This window comes from Hylobates moloch, unplaced genomic scaffold (genome assembly GCF_009828535.3).
Source record: "Hylobates moloch isolate HMO894 unplaced genomic scaffold, HMol_V3 SCAFFOLD_4, whole genome shotgun sequence".
NCBI lineage: Eukaryota > Metazoa > Chordata > Mammalia > Primates > Hylobatidae > Hylobates > Hylobates moloch.
Window position 1 is genome coordinate 93,829,743 of NW_026652279.1, and position 19,218 is coordinate 93,848,960.

Genomic DNA, 19,218 nt, shown 5'->3' on the forward strand with positions numbered 1-19,218 from the left:
ACAAGGGTGCTAAGAATACATAGTGGGAGAAGGATAATGTCTTCAGCAAATGGTGTTGGGAAAACTGAATATCCACATGAAAAAGAATAAAGTTGAAGCCTTACCTTATATCATCTACAAAAAATTAGCTCAAAATGGATTTAAGACCTAAAACTATAGAACTCTTTTTTTTTTTTTTTTCCCCATCTCACTGTGTCTCCAGGCTGGAGTGCAGTGGTATGATCTTGGCTCACTGCAACCTCTGCCTCCCAGGTTCAAGCGATTCTCCTGCCTCAGCCTCCTGAGTAGCTGGGACCACAGGTGTGTGCCACCACACCTTTTTAGCCCAGCTAATTTTTGTAATTTTAGTAGAGACGGGGTTACACCATGTTGGCCAGGATGGTCTCAATCTTTTGACCTTGTGATCTGCCCACCTTGGCCTCCCAAAGTGCTGGGATTACAGGCATGAGCCACCACACCCAGACAAGAATTTATGTGTGTGTGTGTGTGTGTGTGTGTGTGTGTGTGTGTGTATGCAAACATGGATTTATGAGTGACAAACTTCAAGTGCATATTTTTTTTGTAGTTAAAAAGATAACAAAATGTATAACCTAGTTTGAGACCAGCCTGGCCAACATGGTGAAACCCCGTCTCTACTAAAAATACAAAATTTAGCCAGGCATGGTGGCAGGCGCCTGTAATCCCAGCTACTTGGGAGGCTGAGGCGGGAGAATCACTTGAACCTGGGAGGCAGAGGTTGCAGTGAGCCGAGATCGCGCCATTGCACTCCAGCCTGGGTGACAAGAGTGAGACTTCATCTCAAAAAAAAAAAAATTCTTCCAAAAAGGTTCATCCCGAGAACACTGAAGAATGATTTTTGGGAATGTTAATGGTGTGCCACAAAATTAGTATTTTATGATCAAATGAATTTGCTGTATAATATTTTATCTTAGATATTCATGCTTCTGAAGACTCACAAAATAAAGGAAACTTTATCCAGCTTTTTCCAGAATTTACTTGCACATAGACTCCGTTTATATAGCATGCCTATTGAACTCTGTAAATAGCACAGTTCAGGAAAGATAGCAGTTTGGGAAATGTCACTCTAATGGTCATATACGTTTATCCCATGGGAGGTTAAAGCATATAGGTGAGAGGAGAGTGATCGCCCTGGGGAACTGTAATGAGAAAGGATTGATGGCTGTTTCAGGTGTTGTTCTCCTGTCCCTGGCTGCTGGCATGGGGGTGAGGGGGAGGCTGAGGCTGAGGTCTTAGAGAACAGCACATTGCATTTCACTTTACAGCATCTTGCAGATCCTGCGGTTTTTACAGATTGAAGGTTTGTGGCAACCGTGTGTTGAGCAAGTCTATCAGTGCCATTTTTCCAACAGCATGTGTGCACATTCCCTGTCTCTGTCACATTTTTGGTAATTCTTGCACTATTTCAAACTTTTTCATTATTATATTGTTATGGTGATACATGATCAGTTATCGTTGATGTTGCTATGGTAATTGTCTTGGGAGCACCATGAACTGCACCCATTTAAGATGGTGAACTTAGCCAGGTGCGGTGGCTCACACCTGTAATCCCAGCACTTTGGGAGGCCAAGGTGGGCAGATCACCTGAGGTCAGGAGTTCGAGACCAGCCTGACCAACATGGTGAAACTCCATCTCTACTAAAAATACAAAATTAGCTGGGCGTGGTGGCGCATGCCTATAATCCCAGCAACTCGGGAGGCTGAGGCAGGAGGATCACTTGAACTTGGGAGGTGGAGGTTGCGGTGAGCCTTGATCACGCCATTGCACTCCAGCCTGGGCAACAAGAGTGAAACTCTGTCTCAAAAAGAAAAAGATGATGACCTTAAATGTTGTGCGTTCTGACTGCTCCACCAACCTGAGCTTTCCACCCTCCTACCTCTCTCTCGGGCCTCTTTATTCCCTGAGACACAACAATGTTGAAATTAGGCCAATTAATAACCTTACAGTGACTTCTAAGGGTTCAAGTGAAAAGAAATATTTGCATGTCTCTCACTTTAAGTGAAAAGCTAGAAATGATTAAGCTTAATGAATAGGGCACGTTGAAAGCCAAGATAGGCTGAAAGCTAGGCCTCTTGCACCAAACAGCCAAGATATGAGTGCAAAGAAAAAGTTTTTGAAGAGAATTAAAAGAGCTACTCTAGTGAACCCACAAATGATAAGAAAGCAAAACAGCCTTATTGCCAATATGGAGAAATTTGAGTGGCCTGGTTAGAAGATCAAACTAGCCACAACATTCTCTTAAGCCAAAGCCTAATCCAAAATAAGGGCCTGTCTTCAATTCTGTGAAGGCTGAGAGAGGTAAGGAAGCTGCAGAAGAAAATTTTGAAGCTAGCAGGGGTGGGTTCATGAGGTTTTAAGGAAAGAAGCCGTCTCCATGAGATAAAAGTACAAGATGAAGCAGCAAATGCTAATCTAGAAGCTGCAGTAAGTTATCTAGATTGTCTAGCTAAAATAGTTGCTGAAGGTGGCTACACTAAACAACAGATTTTCAATATAGAGTAAACAGTCTTCTATTGGAAAAAGAGGGTGTTTAGGACTGTCATAGCTAGACAGAAGTCAGTGCCCAGCTTCAAAGGACAGGCTGATTCTCTGGTTAGCGGTTAATGCAGCTGGTGACTTTTAAGTTGAAGCCAGTATTCATTTACCATCCCTAAAATCCTTGAGTTCTTAAGCATTACGCTGAATCTACCCTGCCTGTGCTGTAGAAAAAAAACAAAGCCTGGATGACAGCACATCTGTTTATAACATAATTTACTGAATATTTTAAGCTCACTGTTGAGACCTATCACTCAGAAACAAAGATTTCTTTCAAAATATTACTGCTTATTGACAATACATGTGATCACCCAAGAGCTCTGATGGAGACGCACAAAGAGATTAATGTTGTTTTCATGCCTGCTAACATAAGATCCATTCTGCGGCCCATGAATCAATGAGTTATTTTGACTTTCAATTCTTATTATTTAATATTTTTTAAGTCTATAACTGCCATAGATTGGGATTCCTCTGATGGATCTGAGCAAAGTAAATTGAAACCCTTCTGGAAAGGATTCACCATTCTAGGTGCCATTAGAATATTTGTGATTCATGGGAGGAGGTCAAAATATTAACATTAACAGGAGTTTGGAAGAAGTTCATTCCAACCCTCATTGATGACTTTGAGGGATTCAAACTTCAGTGGAGGAAGTCACTGTAGATGTGGTGAAAACAGGAAGAGAACAAGAATTAAAAGAGGATCCTGAAGATCTGACTGAATTGCTGCAATCTCATGATCAAACTTGAATGAATGAGAAGTTGCTTCTTATGTATGATCAAAGAATGTGGTTTGTTGAGATGGAATCTACTCCTGGTTAACATGCTGTGAACGTTGTTGAAATGGCAACAAAGGATTTGGAATATTACATAACCTTAGTTGATAGCAGCGTCAGGGTTTGAGAGGATTGACCCAATTTTGAAAGAAGTTCTGTGGATAAAATGCTATCAGACAGCATCACATGCTACAGAGAAATCTGTGAAAGGAAAAGCCAGTTGATGTGGCAGACATTCTTGTCTTATTTTGAGAAATTGCCTCAGCCTGGAGCTTGCAGTGAGCCAAGATCACGCCACTGCACCCAGCCTGGGCGACAGAGCAAGACTCCGTCTCAAAAAAAAAAAGAAAAGAAATTGCCTCAGCCACCCCGACCTTCAGCACACCATCCTGATCAGTCAGCATTCATCTTCCTTGAGGCAAGACCCTCCACGAAAGATTATGATTCACTGAAGGCTCAGATGATCATTTTTTAAGCAATAAACTATTTTTAAATTAAGATATGGACTTTTTTCAGACATAATGCTATTACATAATACACTACAGTATAGTATAAGCATAGCCTTTATATGCACTGGGAAACCAAAAATGTGTATGACTTGCTTTATTGCGGTCCTCGCTTTATTGCGATGGCCTGGAACTGAACTTGCTGTGTTTCCAAGGTATGCCTGTATTTCTGTCACTACTCTGTGGGATCCAATGATTAGTGACAGTGTGCTGGGAGCTAAGCTCCTTGCCTTCTCAGCTTTCCTCTCTCAAGTCTCTTTACTCTCCCTTTATTCCGTATGTGCCTGACCCCACTTCTGGGACCAGTCCTGTTCTTATCAGGTATTGAAGAAGATCCATGCATGGCCAGGTGACTCAGCATCACAGTGTCATGGCCACAGTCCATCTCTGAGTATCTGCCCTAGATTTAATGATTGAATTGCTTCCTGTTTGTGAGATGAAGGCCCTACCTTTTGCTTCATTTTCCTAACTAGATCCATATCTTATTCCCCTGTAGCCAGTCCCAGTAATGGTAACTTGTGTAGTATCATGTCAAAATCATATCAGCAGTAGGGATTTGCTTTGCCGTAGTCAACATCTGCAACCACCTGTTGGCACACACACCCCCATGCAAGTCTTCTGGAATCTGAGTTGGGTGGGTCTTTCCATCTGTTGAGAAGTTGGTGCTTCCTGGCTGGCTCCCTGCCTACGTGCCTACCTGGATCTCCAGATGTCTGTCACTCAATACTATGTTTTATATACATGTTGGGGTATGTCATGAGCCTCATTTGTGCCCGTGACCCATCCCCCATTTTAACACATGCTGGAGTTAGGTTCTGCTGCCTAAATGTCCTCTCATTGCTTATATCTCACTGAGTCACCTTAGTGTCTTTCTCACATAAAGCATTCTATTTACCCTGACCCCCTCATTGTAATGTGTCACAATTAATCCTTGGTGATGGTACATTTTAAAAGGGCATGGAATTCAGTCCTTGGAACTGAACGTCTGTACAATTATTAAGCTTTTCTGTGTGGTCAGGACTTCTCTGCTGACAGGATGTTGGTAAGTTCTTAAGTGCCTGTGGGTGGGGTATTACATTCATCTGTGGCAGAGCTTGCAAATAGTGTCCTCTGGATCAGATTCCATCTATAGAACTCTGTTGGGCTCACACAATTTATAAAAACAGGAAATTTACTTTAAAAAGCGTTTCTGACTGTTGAGAAAAACAGCTCAAAGATCAGATTCCACTCGATTCCAGGGTCTGCATTCCATCCCGTAGTCGTGTTGCTTGCCTGCGGCAGTGTAGTTGGTATTCCGGTTGAGGGTGGTTGCAGGCAATGTCAGTCCTTCCTGCAGCTCCTCCCCTAGTCCTTTGGAATACTTAGCACCTGATGGCTCTGGGAAGGACTCCCCCTTGGGCTACTGGAGAAGGGAGTTTCTGGAATTTGGTTCAAATTCCAAGTCTTCGACCAGTCCCTGACGGGTGCTAAAGAGCATATGAAACCCCAGCTACCTTGTGGTCAAGAGAAATCTGAGGTGAAATTTAGACTCCAGTGTTTCTCTGACCCTGAGCTGAAGCCACTCTTTCTGGGATTTTGCTTGAGATTGAATCCTTACCTGGTTTCCTTCCCTCTCCCCCCGCCCTCCCACCCCACACACAGGGAGCACAACATTAAATCACAGGCCCGGGACTTTCTGTCTCAGGGTCTGCTCTAGGGAACAGGACTTAAAATGAGAGGATGTTGTAGTCTTAAAATAATCATCCATTTAAAAATAATATTCTAATTTCCCTTGTGATGTTCTGTTTGTCCTGTGGCTTATTTAGAAATGTATTGCTTAGTTTCCATATCTGGGGGGATTTTCTAGATTTTTTTTTATCAGAGGACATACTCTGATTTCATCTTTGAAATTTATTGAGGCTTCTTTATTGTCCAGTACATTAGTGAATGTTTTGGTTGAACTTGAGAAGAATGTGTATAGTGCAGTTTGAGGTTGAGTATTCCATAAATGTCAATTAAGTCCATAAGCTAGGGTGTTCATATTTTCCTATCCTTACTGATTTTTTTTGTTAGTGAGAGAAGTCTGTTAAAGATTCTGATTCTGATTATGCACTTGTCTATTTCTATAATTCTTTCAAATTTTACTTTTAAGATTGTTATGTTCTCTTAGTTAATTGACCTTCATTATTATGAAGTATTCTTTATTTCTGGTAAGATTCCTTATCTTGTATGCTTTGTCTGACATTAGTATAGCCAGCTTACTTAGGATTAACGTTTACATGGTATGTCTTTTCCCATCCTTCTACTTTCTTTTTTGAATAGTTTTAAATTATAACTAGACATTATCAAGAAAGGCAACCCCCTGTTATGTTAGAATACAACATGGATGCAATTTGTCATTTTAAAGATGTAAAAGCAAGAAAATGCATAGAGTTGTGCCTCAGTATCAGTTGTTTCCAGGGCCCTCACATATAGCAAAATGCATGGTTGTTCAGGTCCCTGATATAAAATGGCATAGCATTTGCATATAACCTGTGCACATCCCCCTATGTACTTTGATACCTAATACAATGTAAATGGTATACAAATAGTTGTTACACTGTATTTTTTTAAATGGTATTATTTTTGTCTTTTTTTTTTTTTTTTTTACTTATTTTTTGAATATTTTCAATTCATGGCTGGTTGAATCTGTGGATGTGGAACTCCCAGTATGGAGGGCCAACTGAATAATAGATATCCAAATTTTAAGTAGTTGGTTATGTGGTCAGTAAATGTCATTAAAAAAATAAATTTAAATAGAAAATTCATTTATATCTGTTTACAGAAGATTTTTAAAAATCAGTGTTTATTCAAACTTAAAAGGAAAAAAATGTTCTCTGTCCTCCTGTTTTTCCTTGAAAATGTTTGTCTTTTGTAGAAAACATTATAAGACCCCACTTTTTTTTTTAAAAAACAATGACAGTGATCAAGACCTCCCTAATGTAACCTCCCTCCCCACAAGTTTGAATGGAAGGAAAGCCAGAATCCTATAAATTCTTCGGTGTTCTGGTGATCTTAGTATTTTGAGCAGGAAATCAACTTCTTTTTTCTTCCTTCTGCTGCAAAATCTACATAATGAGTTTCACACTCCTTACATGTATGTTCAAGCAGTTTTCTGCTTTTTTTCTGGAGCCATTTCAATATGAGGGAAATTTTGTAAGCCAGTCTCTCATCATCTTTAAAATATGGCTCCACACGTATTTTTGCTTGACAATTCCGTGGGTAGTTGGTATCTTTGTGGTAGCCAGCACTTCTCCTCTGGGAGGATCTTTGGCAAATAGGATTCATATTCTTCATGTGTTATCTTATTAAACATATTGTATCTGCTATTATTGAGATATTTTCTCTTTTCTGCATTTGGACTCCTCCCCTTGTGTAATTTCTAAAAGCACATTTTCCCTAACCATTGGGCCATGTTCATTCTCTTTCCTCTTCCTAATCTTACCTGACTGCCATTTATTAATAGTGCACTGACACTCATTTTATGCTGAGAAAATTCTTCTTTTGCATCTACCATCCATTGGAAATTCTCAAAGGATAACTTGTTGTTTTGTAAAGATTTCGTTTCAGTAACTCTACATGGGTTTAATCAAAGGTCTGATGTTTCATAGTTGAATTATATTTTATGTATAATTTTATATCCTGACTTCTTAAGTATTTTCTCATGTCACCCAGAAACTTTCATCAGCATTGTTTTATTTAAGTTGTACAACACTCTGTTATGTTTGAATTCTAATTTATTTCCACATTTCCTGTTGCTGAATAGTTGGGATTTTTTACAATGTGAAAGAACTCTAATAGGAGATTATTCTCATAAGGGATATTTTTGAGATTATATATTTAATTTGTATTTCCAGAAATAGGATTACTGAGACAAAGGCCATAAAGGCTCCTAATTCATATTGCTGGATTGCTTTCTAGGAGTGACTAGGTGTTTACCTTTACTTTGGCTAATGTTTCCAAAAGGTCAAGTTTGTTGAATAGTAAGTAATTTAGGAATAATAAGCTATCCACCATATGTAAGATGTGTAGAATGCAGATTTAGTATAATGTTATAAAATGATTTTTTTTTTCACTTATTAGAGGCAGTGGCTTACCATATATCACTTCTTTAAATTGTGAGGAGTATTTTGCTTCACCAGACCCATTTAAAATTCCGTTCTGCAACATTTGGCATCTATCATATGTCAGGCATGTTGCTAGATAGTGGGGAAATAAAAATGAAGGGAATGCTTTCTAGCTGCCAAGAGTTCAGGGCCTAGAAGAAAAGAACCATAATCACCTAAAATTGTAACCATGTAATAAGCTTGACATATATAAAGTGAACCTGTAAGGTGCTGATGGAGGATTGAAGAGAGCAGGTGTATTTGTGCCAGAGGATGTGACATTTGAGCTGAGCCATTAAAAGGAGAATAGATTTTTAGGTGAAATAGGAGTACAAAGGCACTCTCAGGGAGAAATGGCATTTAAAGGCATAATAAAGATTATTTAGAACATGAAGAACAGCCTGTGTTTCACAATTAAAAACTTAACTCCTAAGTTTCCAGGTTACTTTACTCCCTTTCTAGGATATACATTGTCATTTTTCTTAATATGGAGTTATTTCTTGTCTCTGACAAGCACCTTGAATGGTCTTTAGTGCTTTTATGTTGTTTTAGTCTCCTATTGTCAGTCTGTACCTGCATCATATAGATTGATAGAAAAAATAGATTTCAGTCTACCCAAGTCCAAAGGAATTGTCAGTTTCAAGAAACTTGTTTTCCCTCTACCACTCTTTTTTTTTTTTTTTTTTTGAGATGGCGCCTCGCTCTGTCACCCAGGCTGGAGTGCAGTGGCGTGATCTCAGCTCACTGCAACCTCCGCCTCCTGGGTTCAAGCGATTCTCCTGCCCCAGCCTCCCGAGTAGCTGGGACTATGGGCGCCCGCCACCACGCCTGGCTATTTTTTGTATTTTTAGTAGAGACAGGGTTTCACCATGTTAGCTAGGCTGGTCTTGAACTCATGACCTCAGGTGATCTACCCGCCTCAACCTCCCAAAGTGCTGGGATTACAGGCGTGAGCCACCACGCCCGGCCTTCCCGCTACCACTCTTGAGCACCCTGTGCATTTAGCCTTATAAGAGATGTGTGTTTGAAAAATACAGATTCCTTAACCAAGGACTAATGCGATTCCATCTATTTTGGAGCCATATTGAGTGCTTTGTCAAATTATGTGGTGTGACGATGATGGGTAGGGTGGGGTCGTATTAAGATGTTCAGAATATTGTTTTGTCAGTATAAAAATAATTGGTAGAAATGTGCAAAACTGGGCATTGCTGGGCTATTAAAACTGACCATTGACTATCTGTTCATTGGATATCGTAAAGTTTGATAATTCAAGGACATGGTGGATATCTTTTATGAAATTTTGTTTTCATTTTTATTTTTAATAGGATGAAAGTTAAGAAACTGCCCATGATTCTAGCTCTACACCTGAAGAGATTTAAATATATGGATCAACTTCATCGATATACAAAACTCTCTTACCGGGTGGTTTTTCCTTTAGAACTTCGCCTATTTAACACTTCAGGTGATGCCACCAATCCAGACAGAATGTACGACCTTGTTGCTGTTGTGGTTCACTGTGGAAGGTAACTGCAACTCCGGGGACATAGTAGTGGAATTTCTAGGTTAGAAGAGCAGTGTACATTCAAGATGTTCATGAATTATTCAAATATAGAACTTTTAGAAATTCTGTATTCTCTCAAGATAATTTTATTTCAAAATAGAGTTTTAGCTTTATGTTTTATCATTTCTTAAAAATTTTATACGTTAAAATATATTGTTTTTATTTTTATTATTTATTACTCTACAAGTACTATATCTGATTTCCTAGAACTTTGAGATCTGTTAGTTTTCCTTTTTTGGGGTGTGTGTATAGAGGGTTGTTGGTTAAAATAAATCACCTCTGAGTTTAATTGCATATGTTCAGCATATCAATGGTTGTAAAAAGCATTTTAAAATGGCACTGGAAATAATCTTCAAAGATTCATTTTTTGATTTTACCTGTGTGTGTATTTATCATTTCCTATTAGCCAATTTTGCTTTCTGTCTTCTTCTCGTCTTCTTTTCCAACATGGTATACACATCTTCTCTGCATGAACGTACATAGCTATAATTGACCTTATTAAATACCTCAGAAAATTCTCAAACTGCAAGAGCATCACATAATCAAAACTTGTATTTGGAATATAACTGTCTTCATTGACTGCTTAGAATTTCCTTTAATAATTTTAAAGCAGGCACTCATCATTTTCCCCTTGGTTTTGGGAAACTTGTGCTAACAGCATGTTTTATCCAAATAAAAAAAGTTCCAGCTTTCTCATCTTCAGCCCTCCTCCCAGCTCTCTGATTAGAATTTTTTTTTTTTCTTTTTGAGATGGAGTCTTGCTCTGTTGCTCAGGCTGGAGTGCAGTGGCGCCATCTCGGCTCACTGCAAGCTCCGCCTCCCAAGTTCAAGCCATACTCCTGCCTCAGCCTCCCAAGTAGCTGGGACTACAGGTGCCCGCCACCACGCCCAGCTTATTTTTTGTATTTTTAGTAGAGACCGGGTTTCACCGTGTTAGCCAGGTTGGTCTCAATCTCCTGACCTCGTGATCTGCCCGCCTCGGCCTCCCAAAGTGCTGGGATTACAGGCATGAGCCACCGCGCCCGGCCTCTGATGAGAATTTTTAAAGACAATCCGGAGGGAGCAAATGCTCTTTAATAATCGTCTTCTACCTCCATTGTCTGGGTCAGCCTTGGGTCCCGTCTTTTATCCTCAGCAAGAATCTTTCTTCTACTTCTAAATTAAGAGCGATCACATCTTAAAGGAGTGAAGCAGTGTCAAGATTACTTAAAGAACCTTGGTGTAGTGATTCAGACCACGTTTTCAGAGTGAGAGAAACTTGGATCTCAGTACCATTTCTGCCAGTTGTGGGCAGTGTAAAGTTATGCATAGCTTCCTGAAAAGGCTTCAGTTTTCTCTTCTAGAAAATGTAAATAATACTAATTACCACATTGCTTTGTTAGGATTCAAAGGGAGATGTAAATCGCTTAGCTACTGCTACTGTTTTATTAACAAAAATATAATATTACCTTATCACATCTTAGCTTTATAATATTTACTTTCTCACACCCATTAGCCTCTTCAAATTTAGTGACAGTCCTACTGTACTTAAATCATGCTAGATTTTTAGAATTGCTCTACTCACAATATACTGAGCTGAGATGTCTGACTTATTGGGGAGGGGTCCCCTCCCACTCTCTCCTTTTAAAATTAACCCAGCCCTTTCCCCACCCTTAAATCCTTGAGTCTCTTGACCCTTTCCCTTTTTAACCTTTTCTTTGGCCTCACTTGCTTCTCCCAACTTGAACTCCACAGTCAGTTATTTAAAGCATGTTCTCACAAGCACTGTAAAATCCTCTTGCCAGCTTTCTGAATCCCTACTGTCAGAATTGTTGCAGAAAATTACAGAGAGATGTTTATTGACTTTCCCCACAGCCCTGGTGGTCTGCCTTCACTGGGAAGTCACTCCTGGTGGAATTCTGCACAGCAGGTCTTTGGGATCCCGCCCCTACCCCAGGGTCTTACTCTTTCTCCTGTCTCGCTCTTTCTCCTGTCTCACTCTCATTGCCTCATGCCTTCCTGCCCCTCCTCTCTGGAAGTCTTCCTTGATGCTCTTCTGCCCAGCCTCAGTCTCTATGTGGTGCTGCTCCGTTGTCTTCACATAAATAGTAGACGTGCATTGCTAGCCCTGTCTTAGTGCTTTATGTACTCTCTTAGGATGTATGTCTACTTCCCTTATGAGAACAGGTGCTTTTTAAAACAGGAAATAATTCGCTCACTAATAAAAGACTAATCATATTTTAGAATCTTTTTCCATTGTGTATCTTATTTATCAGACTTATTTGTAGATTTGCTTCATATGAAAGTGTGGAGGGTGTGTGCAGCCTCATTATCAGCATGTCAGTTCCAATTCAGCTTGCTCCTTCTCTATCCCCAGTGCCCAGCCTAGAAGAGACTTCTAGCAAATGTTTGTTGACTAAGTATTACCCTTCAAGCCCATGTCAAAACTGGGCTTCATTTCTTGATTTCCCATCCCTCTCTCCCTTCTACCTCCTGTCTTGCTGGATGAGGTCTCTCCTGTAGCTCTACTTTTATATCATATTCTGCCTTGGATTATGTTTTTGGAGTAGTTATCTATTGTACTGAAGGGGTATTTGGGCAAGCAGTTGTTGATATCTCTTTAACCTCCACAGCAATCAATAGTTACTTGCATACCTTACGCATTTGTATCTACTCAACTGAGTGTGTTTAGTGTCCAGAAATCAGATGCCTAAGAAACAACTTCCTTAGGTGGAAGTTCAGCCCTTCATCTCTCATTTCATTTTTAGTTTATGAAATTGACTTTTGTCTACTGTTCTTCAAACTAGTTCTTTGCCAAAGGAAAAAGCTGCCTAACTTTTCTCAATTTACTAGTCCTCACCCCACCCACCTCCTTTCCTTCCACCCTGTGTTCTGCAACCTTTCTTTGATTTTTCTTTATTTCACCTTTTATAATTTTGTTTTCATTTCTCTCCCCATAACACACAAGACCCTTTAGATGAGTCCTAAAGAAATACAGAAATAGACTTAAAGCATTAAATGCTTTTTTAAGAAAAAGTTTTGATGTGTCATCCTCCATAGTTAAAAAAAAGAATTTTTGTTGGTGTCATTCTGTCACCTAAGATATTTATCTCACCTACAGGATCAAATGATCTGAGAAACATAAGATATTATAGTAGGTGGCTTATTCTAATATCTGGTCACTACTTTTAAAATAGTGTTCACAGGCCGGGCGCGGTGGCTCACGCTTGTAATCCCAGCACTTTGGGAGGCCGAGGCGGGCGGATCACAAGGTCAGGAGATCGAGACCACGGTGAAACCCCGTCTCTACTAAAAATACAAAAAATTAGCCGGGCGTAGTGGCGGGCGCCTGTAGTCCCAGCTATTCGGAGAGGCTGAGGCAGGAGAATGGCGTGAACCCGGGAGGCGGAGAGCTTGCAGTGAGCCGAGATTGCGCCACTGCACTCCAGCCTGGGTGAAAGAGCGAGACTCCGTCTCAAAAAAAAAAAAAAAAAAAATAGTGTTCACCATAAACAATAATTTGTGTTGAAAAGGATTTTAACTTCTATATTAATTATAAAATTACAATTTAATAAATATAATTATATAAGCCTTTATAATGAACCATACTTAAACTGGAAGAGGTTAAAACCTTTGTCATATCCTTTTATAAAGTAAAGAATTGCTTTTAAAAGGAATTATGCCTCCTTTGTTTTTATGCATATCTACATTTATGTATTCCGGATTTGTTTGAAATGAGATGCAGGGGCAATCATAGTCATAGTTATAATGGTATTAAGAATTAGGTACTTAATAATGACTTACCGTTGAGCAAAAGTCATTTGCTTTTGAAGACATTTTATGAAGTTCAGGCTTGATTTTGGAACCAAGGATTTGATATCCTTGCCTGTTTCAAGCATCATGTTGGATCTTTCCTCAAGAAAAAAACCATTACCAAGGGAGTGAGACTTAGAAATAATTCTGTATACATTGTTTTATAGTCCAACTCAGCATGTTCTGCTGTGATCCCCTCCCTTATAAAAAATGATAGAAAAATTTGTCTTTTATTATAGAAGCAAAATTGAAAATTATTACAAAGACAGTAAAAAATTTCAATAATATAGCTGTATGTGAAAAGAATACTGATATATCTCTTAGAGTACTCATTATTTGATTTTAAAATTGATTACCAGTTCAACTCAGTGTAGCTTTATCTTTTTTGGCAAAACTAGGTAAGGGGTATAAAAAAGAAGCAATTCTTTTTTACTGCTATTTATCTGTTTCAGTTTCTTTATAAAACATAAAATTTAGAGCATGAAAGAGTAATATTAATAAATATATTAAATTAACTTCTTTTTTGTTTGTTTTAGTGGTCCCAATCGAGGCCATTATATTGCAATAGTTAAGAGTCATGATTTTTGGTTGTTGTTTGATGACGACATTGTAGAAGTAAGTAGTTTCTTAATCTCTTATTTTTGAAAGTTGTATGCATTTGTTGCTTTTCACTTTTTTCTCATAGTTTCTTATTTATGACTGGTGATGAATATGAGACAAATGTCTGGGTCTATAGAATTATAGTCTAATTCCTACTTCTTACTCTGCAACGTCCAAGCCCAGCAGTTGAGTGGTCATCTAACCTTTACACACGTAGAGTGAAACAAGGGAAAGCTTTCAACAACAGACCTGGCTTTAAAAAAAAAAAAAAAATTAACCCATGTAACATACATACAGTAAAGTATAAAAATCTGAATTTGATGAATTTTTATACATGTGTCCCCCCCATATCACACACACACAGCCATACACACACACACATTTGTAACTACCATCCAGGTCAAGATACAATTCATTTTCAACACCACAGCAGGCCCCCTTGTTCCTCCTTCTGGTCAGAACTTACAGCTTTCCTCACCTCTACCCTCCTGGAGCCTGCTATTTGGACTTCTATCATTATGATTAATTTTGCCTAGGCTTGAATATAAATGGACTCACAACAGCATGCTTTCTTTTATGTCAGACTTTATTCACTCATTAATATATTTGTGAGATGCATTCTTGTTGCCTGCGGTAATAGCAGTTCTTTTTCACTGCTTTGTCATTTTCTACTGTACGAATATACCAAGTTAGAAATTTGACTTTTTGTCGGTTAGTGACTATTGTGAATTAAAATGCATTGGTCATCTTTTACAAGCCTTTTGCTGGATGTATACACTCATTTTTCTTGGATATATTTTAGGTTGGACCACCAGAAGTTGCCTTTTTGTTGTTTTGGGAGACAGAGTCTTGTTACCTAGGCTGGAGTGCAAGGGTGCGATCTCGGCTCACCGCCACCGCCACCTCCACCTCCTCAGTTCAAGTGATTCTCCTGCCTCAGCCTCCCGAGTAGCTGGGATTACAGGCATGCGCCACCACGCCTAGCTAATTTTGTATTTTTAATAGAGATGGGGTTTCTCCATGTTGGTCGGGTTGGTCTCGAACTCCTGACCCCAGGTGGTCTGCCCGCCTTAGCCTCCCACAGTACTGGGATTACAGGCGTGAGTCACTGTGCCCGGCCTAGAAGTTACCATTTTGTAAGTCCAAAATAGTTACTAGTGGTTTCATATAATTCATCCTGTACCTAGAAGTAGAATTGCTGGATCAAAGGGTAGTTGTATGTTCAGCTTTAGAAGATAGGTATTTATAAACATTTTTTCGGTGTGCCCTGCCAGCTATGTATGAGAGTTCCATTTTCCCCACATTTTCACCAAATACTTGGTATTGTCAGTCTATTAAATTTAAGCCATTCTGGCTGTACAGAGCTCATTTATGTACTAATGTTTACATTTTACCTCACAGAAAATAGATGCACAAGCTATTGAAGAATTCTACGGGTTGACATCAGATATCTCAAAGAACTCTGAGTCTGGTTACATCCTTTTCTATCAGTCTCGGGACTGAGGGGGAACCGTGATGAAGAGATACTTTCTGCCTCATTTCTTCTCTGGTTATTTTGGAAAGGATCAAGCACTGATTTTTCAAGAAAAGAGAAATGCAGGAAGCTCAGGGGGCAGTAGCATACTTTGCACACGATAAAGCAAAGACGATGGATTGACAAGCCCTTCCGATCATGGTAGTTGATTTATTTGCTCAGGTATCATGCTGTCTGTACAGTTCCATACAACAAGGAGGTGAAATCAGAGATACCAGCTCCTCTTGTAAAACAGCCTTCCAGTCATTGGCACGCATTTTCTCTTTATTAATTGCACCAATAATGCTTTGAATTCCTTGGGGGTGCAGTAGAAAGAATAGGAATCTGTGCTGTATTGATAAGGAGATGATGTTGAACACACTGCATAAATTTGCCTGGTTCAGTATGTATAGAAGCATATTCAGTGGTCTTTTCGAGAGTAAACCAGAAATACTTTTGGGCCCAACACTTGCAGTTGCCTTCCTGATGTAAAAACTAACATGCTAGATAATCCAGTGTCGGGAAGACAAAGATGTTTTGCTTCTCTGAAGAAGCTTATAATAATATACAGTATATATATATGTAGGGAGCAATTGGTCAAAAGTGGCTTTTTGTTTCCCCAAGGGGAAAGACTGGCTTTGTAATTATAATTTTTTCCTTATTTATTTTACTTAAAACTGGTAGAGTCTAAGTATTATATGAAGTGCCCATGATTCTGTCAGTAAATTTGAACATATTTTTATTAATGTCAGTTTAAGTAGTCCTTTTGTTTGTTTCTATTTTTAAGGTGAATTTTAAGTTCTATCTGAAATCAGTAAGATACCTTGAGAAAAACTGCAGTGAGAGGAGGTAAATATCCTTTTTCAGGAGGAACTGATATCTCTGGCTAAGTATTTGTCCTTTTATTATGGTTTCTAAATCAGTTATTTTCTTCAGCTTTAATTTCATAAAATTAAAAAACTATTAAAAAAATTCCTGTAGTTGTTGGAATAATTTAAAATTCTGGTGCAGTGGTGGTATACCAATCTTTAGAATTCTTAAGTATTCTAATGTTTCAAGTTGAGATCATGCTTGGGAAAATCATATCATAGCATTTATGTTATTTTCAGATGTCATTTTTTACCCTGGAAAGAAGTAATAATGTTCATCATAATCCTAGCAGCCTGGATATCGAGCTAAACAAACCCTTTGAAGATTAAATTTTAATCAAGTAGACCGGGAATACAAAAAAACAAGTCCTTCCTTCCCTTCCCCCCACCTTTACAAATCTTACTGGAAGGGTGTTCAGAAATTAAAATCTGTGTTTGCTAAGACTTCATTCTGTTGGGGGTTTTAAGAAGGAATATATGTAACATAAAATGTATGTAAACCATTGCAGTTTTTTTGGACGTTTTTCCATGCATCAGTAAGTTGTCTGACAGTAGCCAAATGTAACTTGAAGAAAATTACTGAAAATTATATTCAGAAGAATAGCAATCAGGCCTTGGATGTTCTTTATTAAACTCTTTTTCAGGCAGTAAATTTAAAAAAAAATTGTCATTTTCTAAAGTTCTTTTGCTAAAACTGTTGACTATGGAAAACAACAAAAAGGAATTTTTTAGTCTGCTGCTATTATTAACATTTATTATCTGTATCTTTTGGCTCAGGAAATGACTTCACCTATTTTTTCCATAAGCAGACCTTTAACAGAGTCACTTAATTGGGCTGCTTAAACAGATGTTCTGGGAAAAAATTACAATATTTAGTATTTGTACAAAATATCAAAAGTATTTTGACAAGTTTCTTTTTAAGATAGTTCCTAAAGCCTTACCCTGGCTAGAGATGTTTTGTACAAATTATATATAGCCAGCCTGATCTACCAACATGCCACAGAGAATCACAATCAACAGTGTGGGGAAAGTCAGGGCAGTGGAAGTGATGCACTCTTTTTATTTTGAAGGCTTAAACCAAATTGTCTTGGAATTAAAGCTGTATTTCTGCAGCTTTCGGTACAGAGAAAAAGAGGAAAGTGAAGCTGTGTCAGTTTTAACATTAGCTATATCACAACATGTTTAAGAAAGATAGATGAAGTCATTTGCATAAAGGTACAGCATTGAAATACTATGTTGTGTTTGTTTTTACATTTTTGCATTAAAAAAATGCAGTAAAAGCCAAGTTAAATTTCATATTAAAGCAAGTTCTAGTATATGTGTTGAGTTCCTGGTAATCACATACTTGTTCACATCTACACCATACTTCATAGTATGATTTGTCAGGGGAGGGACTGTGGGATGACAGTTTTACATTTACTTTTTCTTCTTAATGCAGCTGGATCTAAGTAAAATGTTTTGAAGTTTATCAGAAACTCAATATACTTTTAAAACATAGGGTCAGAGTTGGGGGAAAGATACAGGTATAGTAAGTAAGAAAAGTGACCCATGAAGAAAGCATTGTGAGGTTGTGTGTTGGTTGACTGTGATTAAAATGCGGGGCTGGTGTAAGTTGTAAGTGGTGGCTGATTGCCGTGTAACTATGTACATGATTGTTGGGATGGCTGTCCCATATTTTGTATATTGGAATAAAAATTTCTATAAATTATTGTAACTAAAAGTAAATATTCTAAATTAAGTCCCACTTCTTAAGTCACATGGCTTCTGTCTTGGAAATTTTACCTTTAAAAGATTTAAGACAGGAACCAGGAGGCTTGGGAACAGGGAAAGAAGGAAATGTTGTATTATGTGGGTCTTGGGGCCTCTAACCATCAGTATAGGGTTTTTTCTTTCCTTGATGGCAGTAGAAAGACCTCATTTTCATAACATAACTACTCTTGATACTTTCTTTAAAAACACTTTTTATTAAAGATTCTATCATGAGGTGTTTGGCTGGGAGCTGGGAGGCTAAAGCGCTCATGTCCTGGCTCTTCAGTGAATTTAACTGTGTGACGTTGGGCAAGTCACTTAACCTCTCTGTGCTTCAGTCTCCCTGTCTTGTAAAATGGGAGTAATACCTACCTCACAGGGTTGTTGTGGGGATTAATTAGAGATAATGTCTGTAAAGCATTTAAGGTTCTTGAAGAAGGCACTATATAAATACAAAATAATATCTATTAAAGTTGGTTTATTTGTGCCTGTGGGTTTTAAGTGTGTTTTTTCCTTTTTGCCTAAAATGTATTTACAGATTAGAAGTAGACACTTTGGAAATTGTGTTACTGCTTTTGCCCAAGCTCCTACTTCTGTATCCAAAGAGATTTTCCCTAGAACAGAATTGCATGTGTGTAAAACAACATTCTACATGTGCCTGCATTTATTTAGCACATAGTAGCTTGTGTCACCTTTCTGTGATAGCATGTCTTTGAAAAGTTCAAAGTTTAAATTTGAAAATTGAGAGTCATAGAATCTTAGAGGGTAAAATAGGTAAAATACCTTAAAGGTCACTGTTTCTCCTGCTCCTCCTCCTTTCCTGTATAGTAATTGCTCCTGTAAAATCTGTTTCACAAGTGGTCAGTCAACCTGCACTTGAGTGCTGGAAGCCTGTTCCATTATTGAGTAAATTGAATTGTTATTTATGTTGCCATTATTTTCAGTCCATCATTCATTCTCCCGGTGTGCTTCTGATCTCAAGGCTGATCTTTGTATTAGATGGTTTTCGGAGACTTCATCCTTCCTGGGAGCCCTATTCTGGAAGAACTCTTTTTCATTCATGTCTCTGAAACAGTGTTCCTAGAACAAGCACAGTAACAGGTGAACTATACTGTCAGTTGGGACCTACGATCACATTCTCTTTTCTAAGCATCTGTATCACACACTTGATATTGAA

At 38.4% G+C, this 19,218-nt stretch overlaps 1 protein-coding gene across 7 annotated transcripts in view; it reads left to right on the forward strand.

Moving 5' to 3' along the window:
• Positions 1-18,528, forward strand: part of USP12 (ubiquitin specific peptidase 12) — a 111,450-nt gene extending 92,922 nt beyond the window's left edge. For 3 of the 7 annotated variants that reach the window (XM_032150598.3, XM_032150600.2, XM_032150599.2), the window contains 3 exons: positions 9,283-9,480; positions 13,847-13,925; positions 15,312-18,528. In XM_032150598.3, coding sequence (XP_032006489.1) covers positions 9,283-9,480; positions 13,847-13,925; positions 15,312-15,413 — 379 coding nt within the window. In that variant the 3' untranslated portion in view covers positions 15,414-18,528. The remainder of the gene's footprint in view (positions 1-9,282; positions 9,481-13,846; positions 13,926-15,311) is intronic. The other 4 variants (XR_009213204.1, XR_009213203.1, XR_009213202.1 and 1 more) reach the window with 4 other exon arrangements.
• Positions 18,529-19,218: the final 690 nt, after the last annotated feature.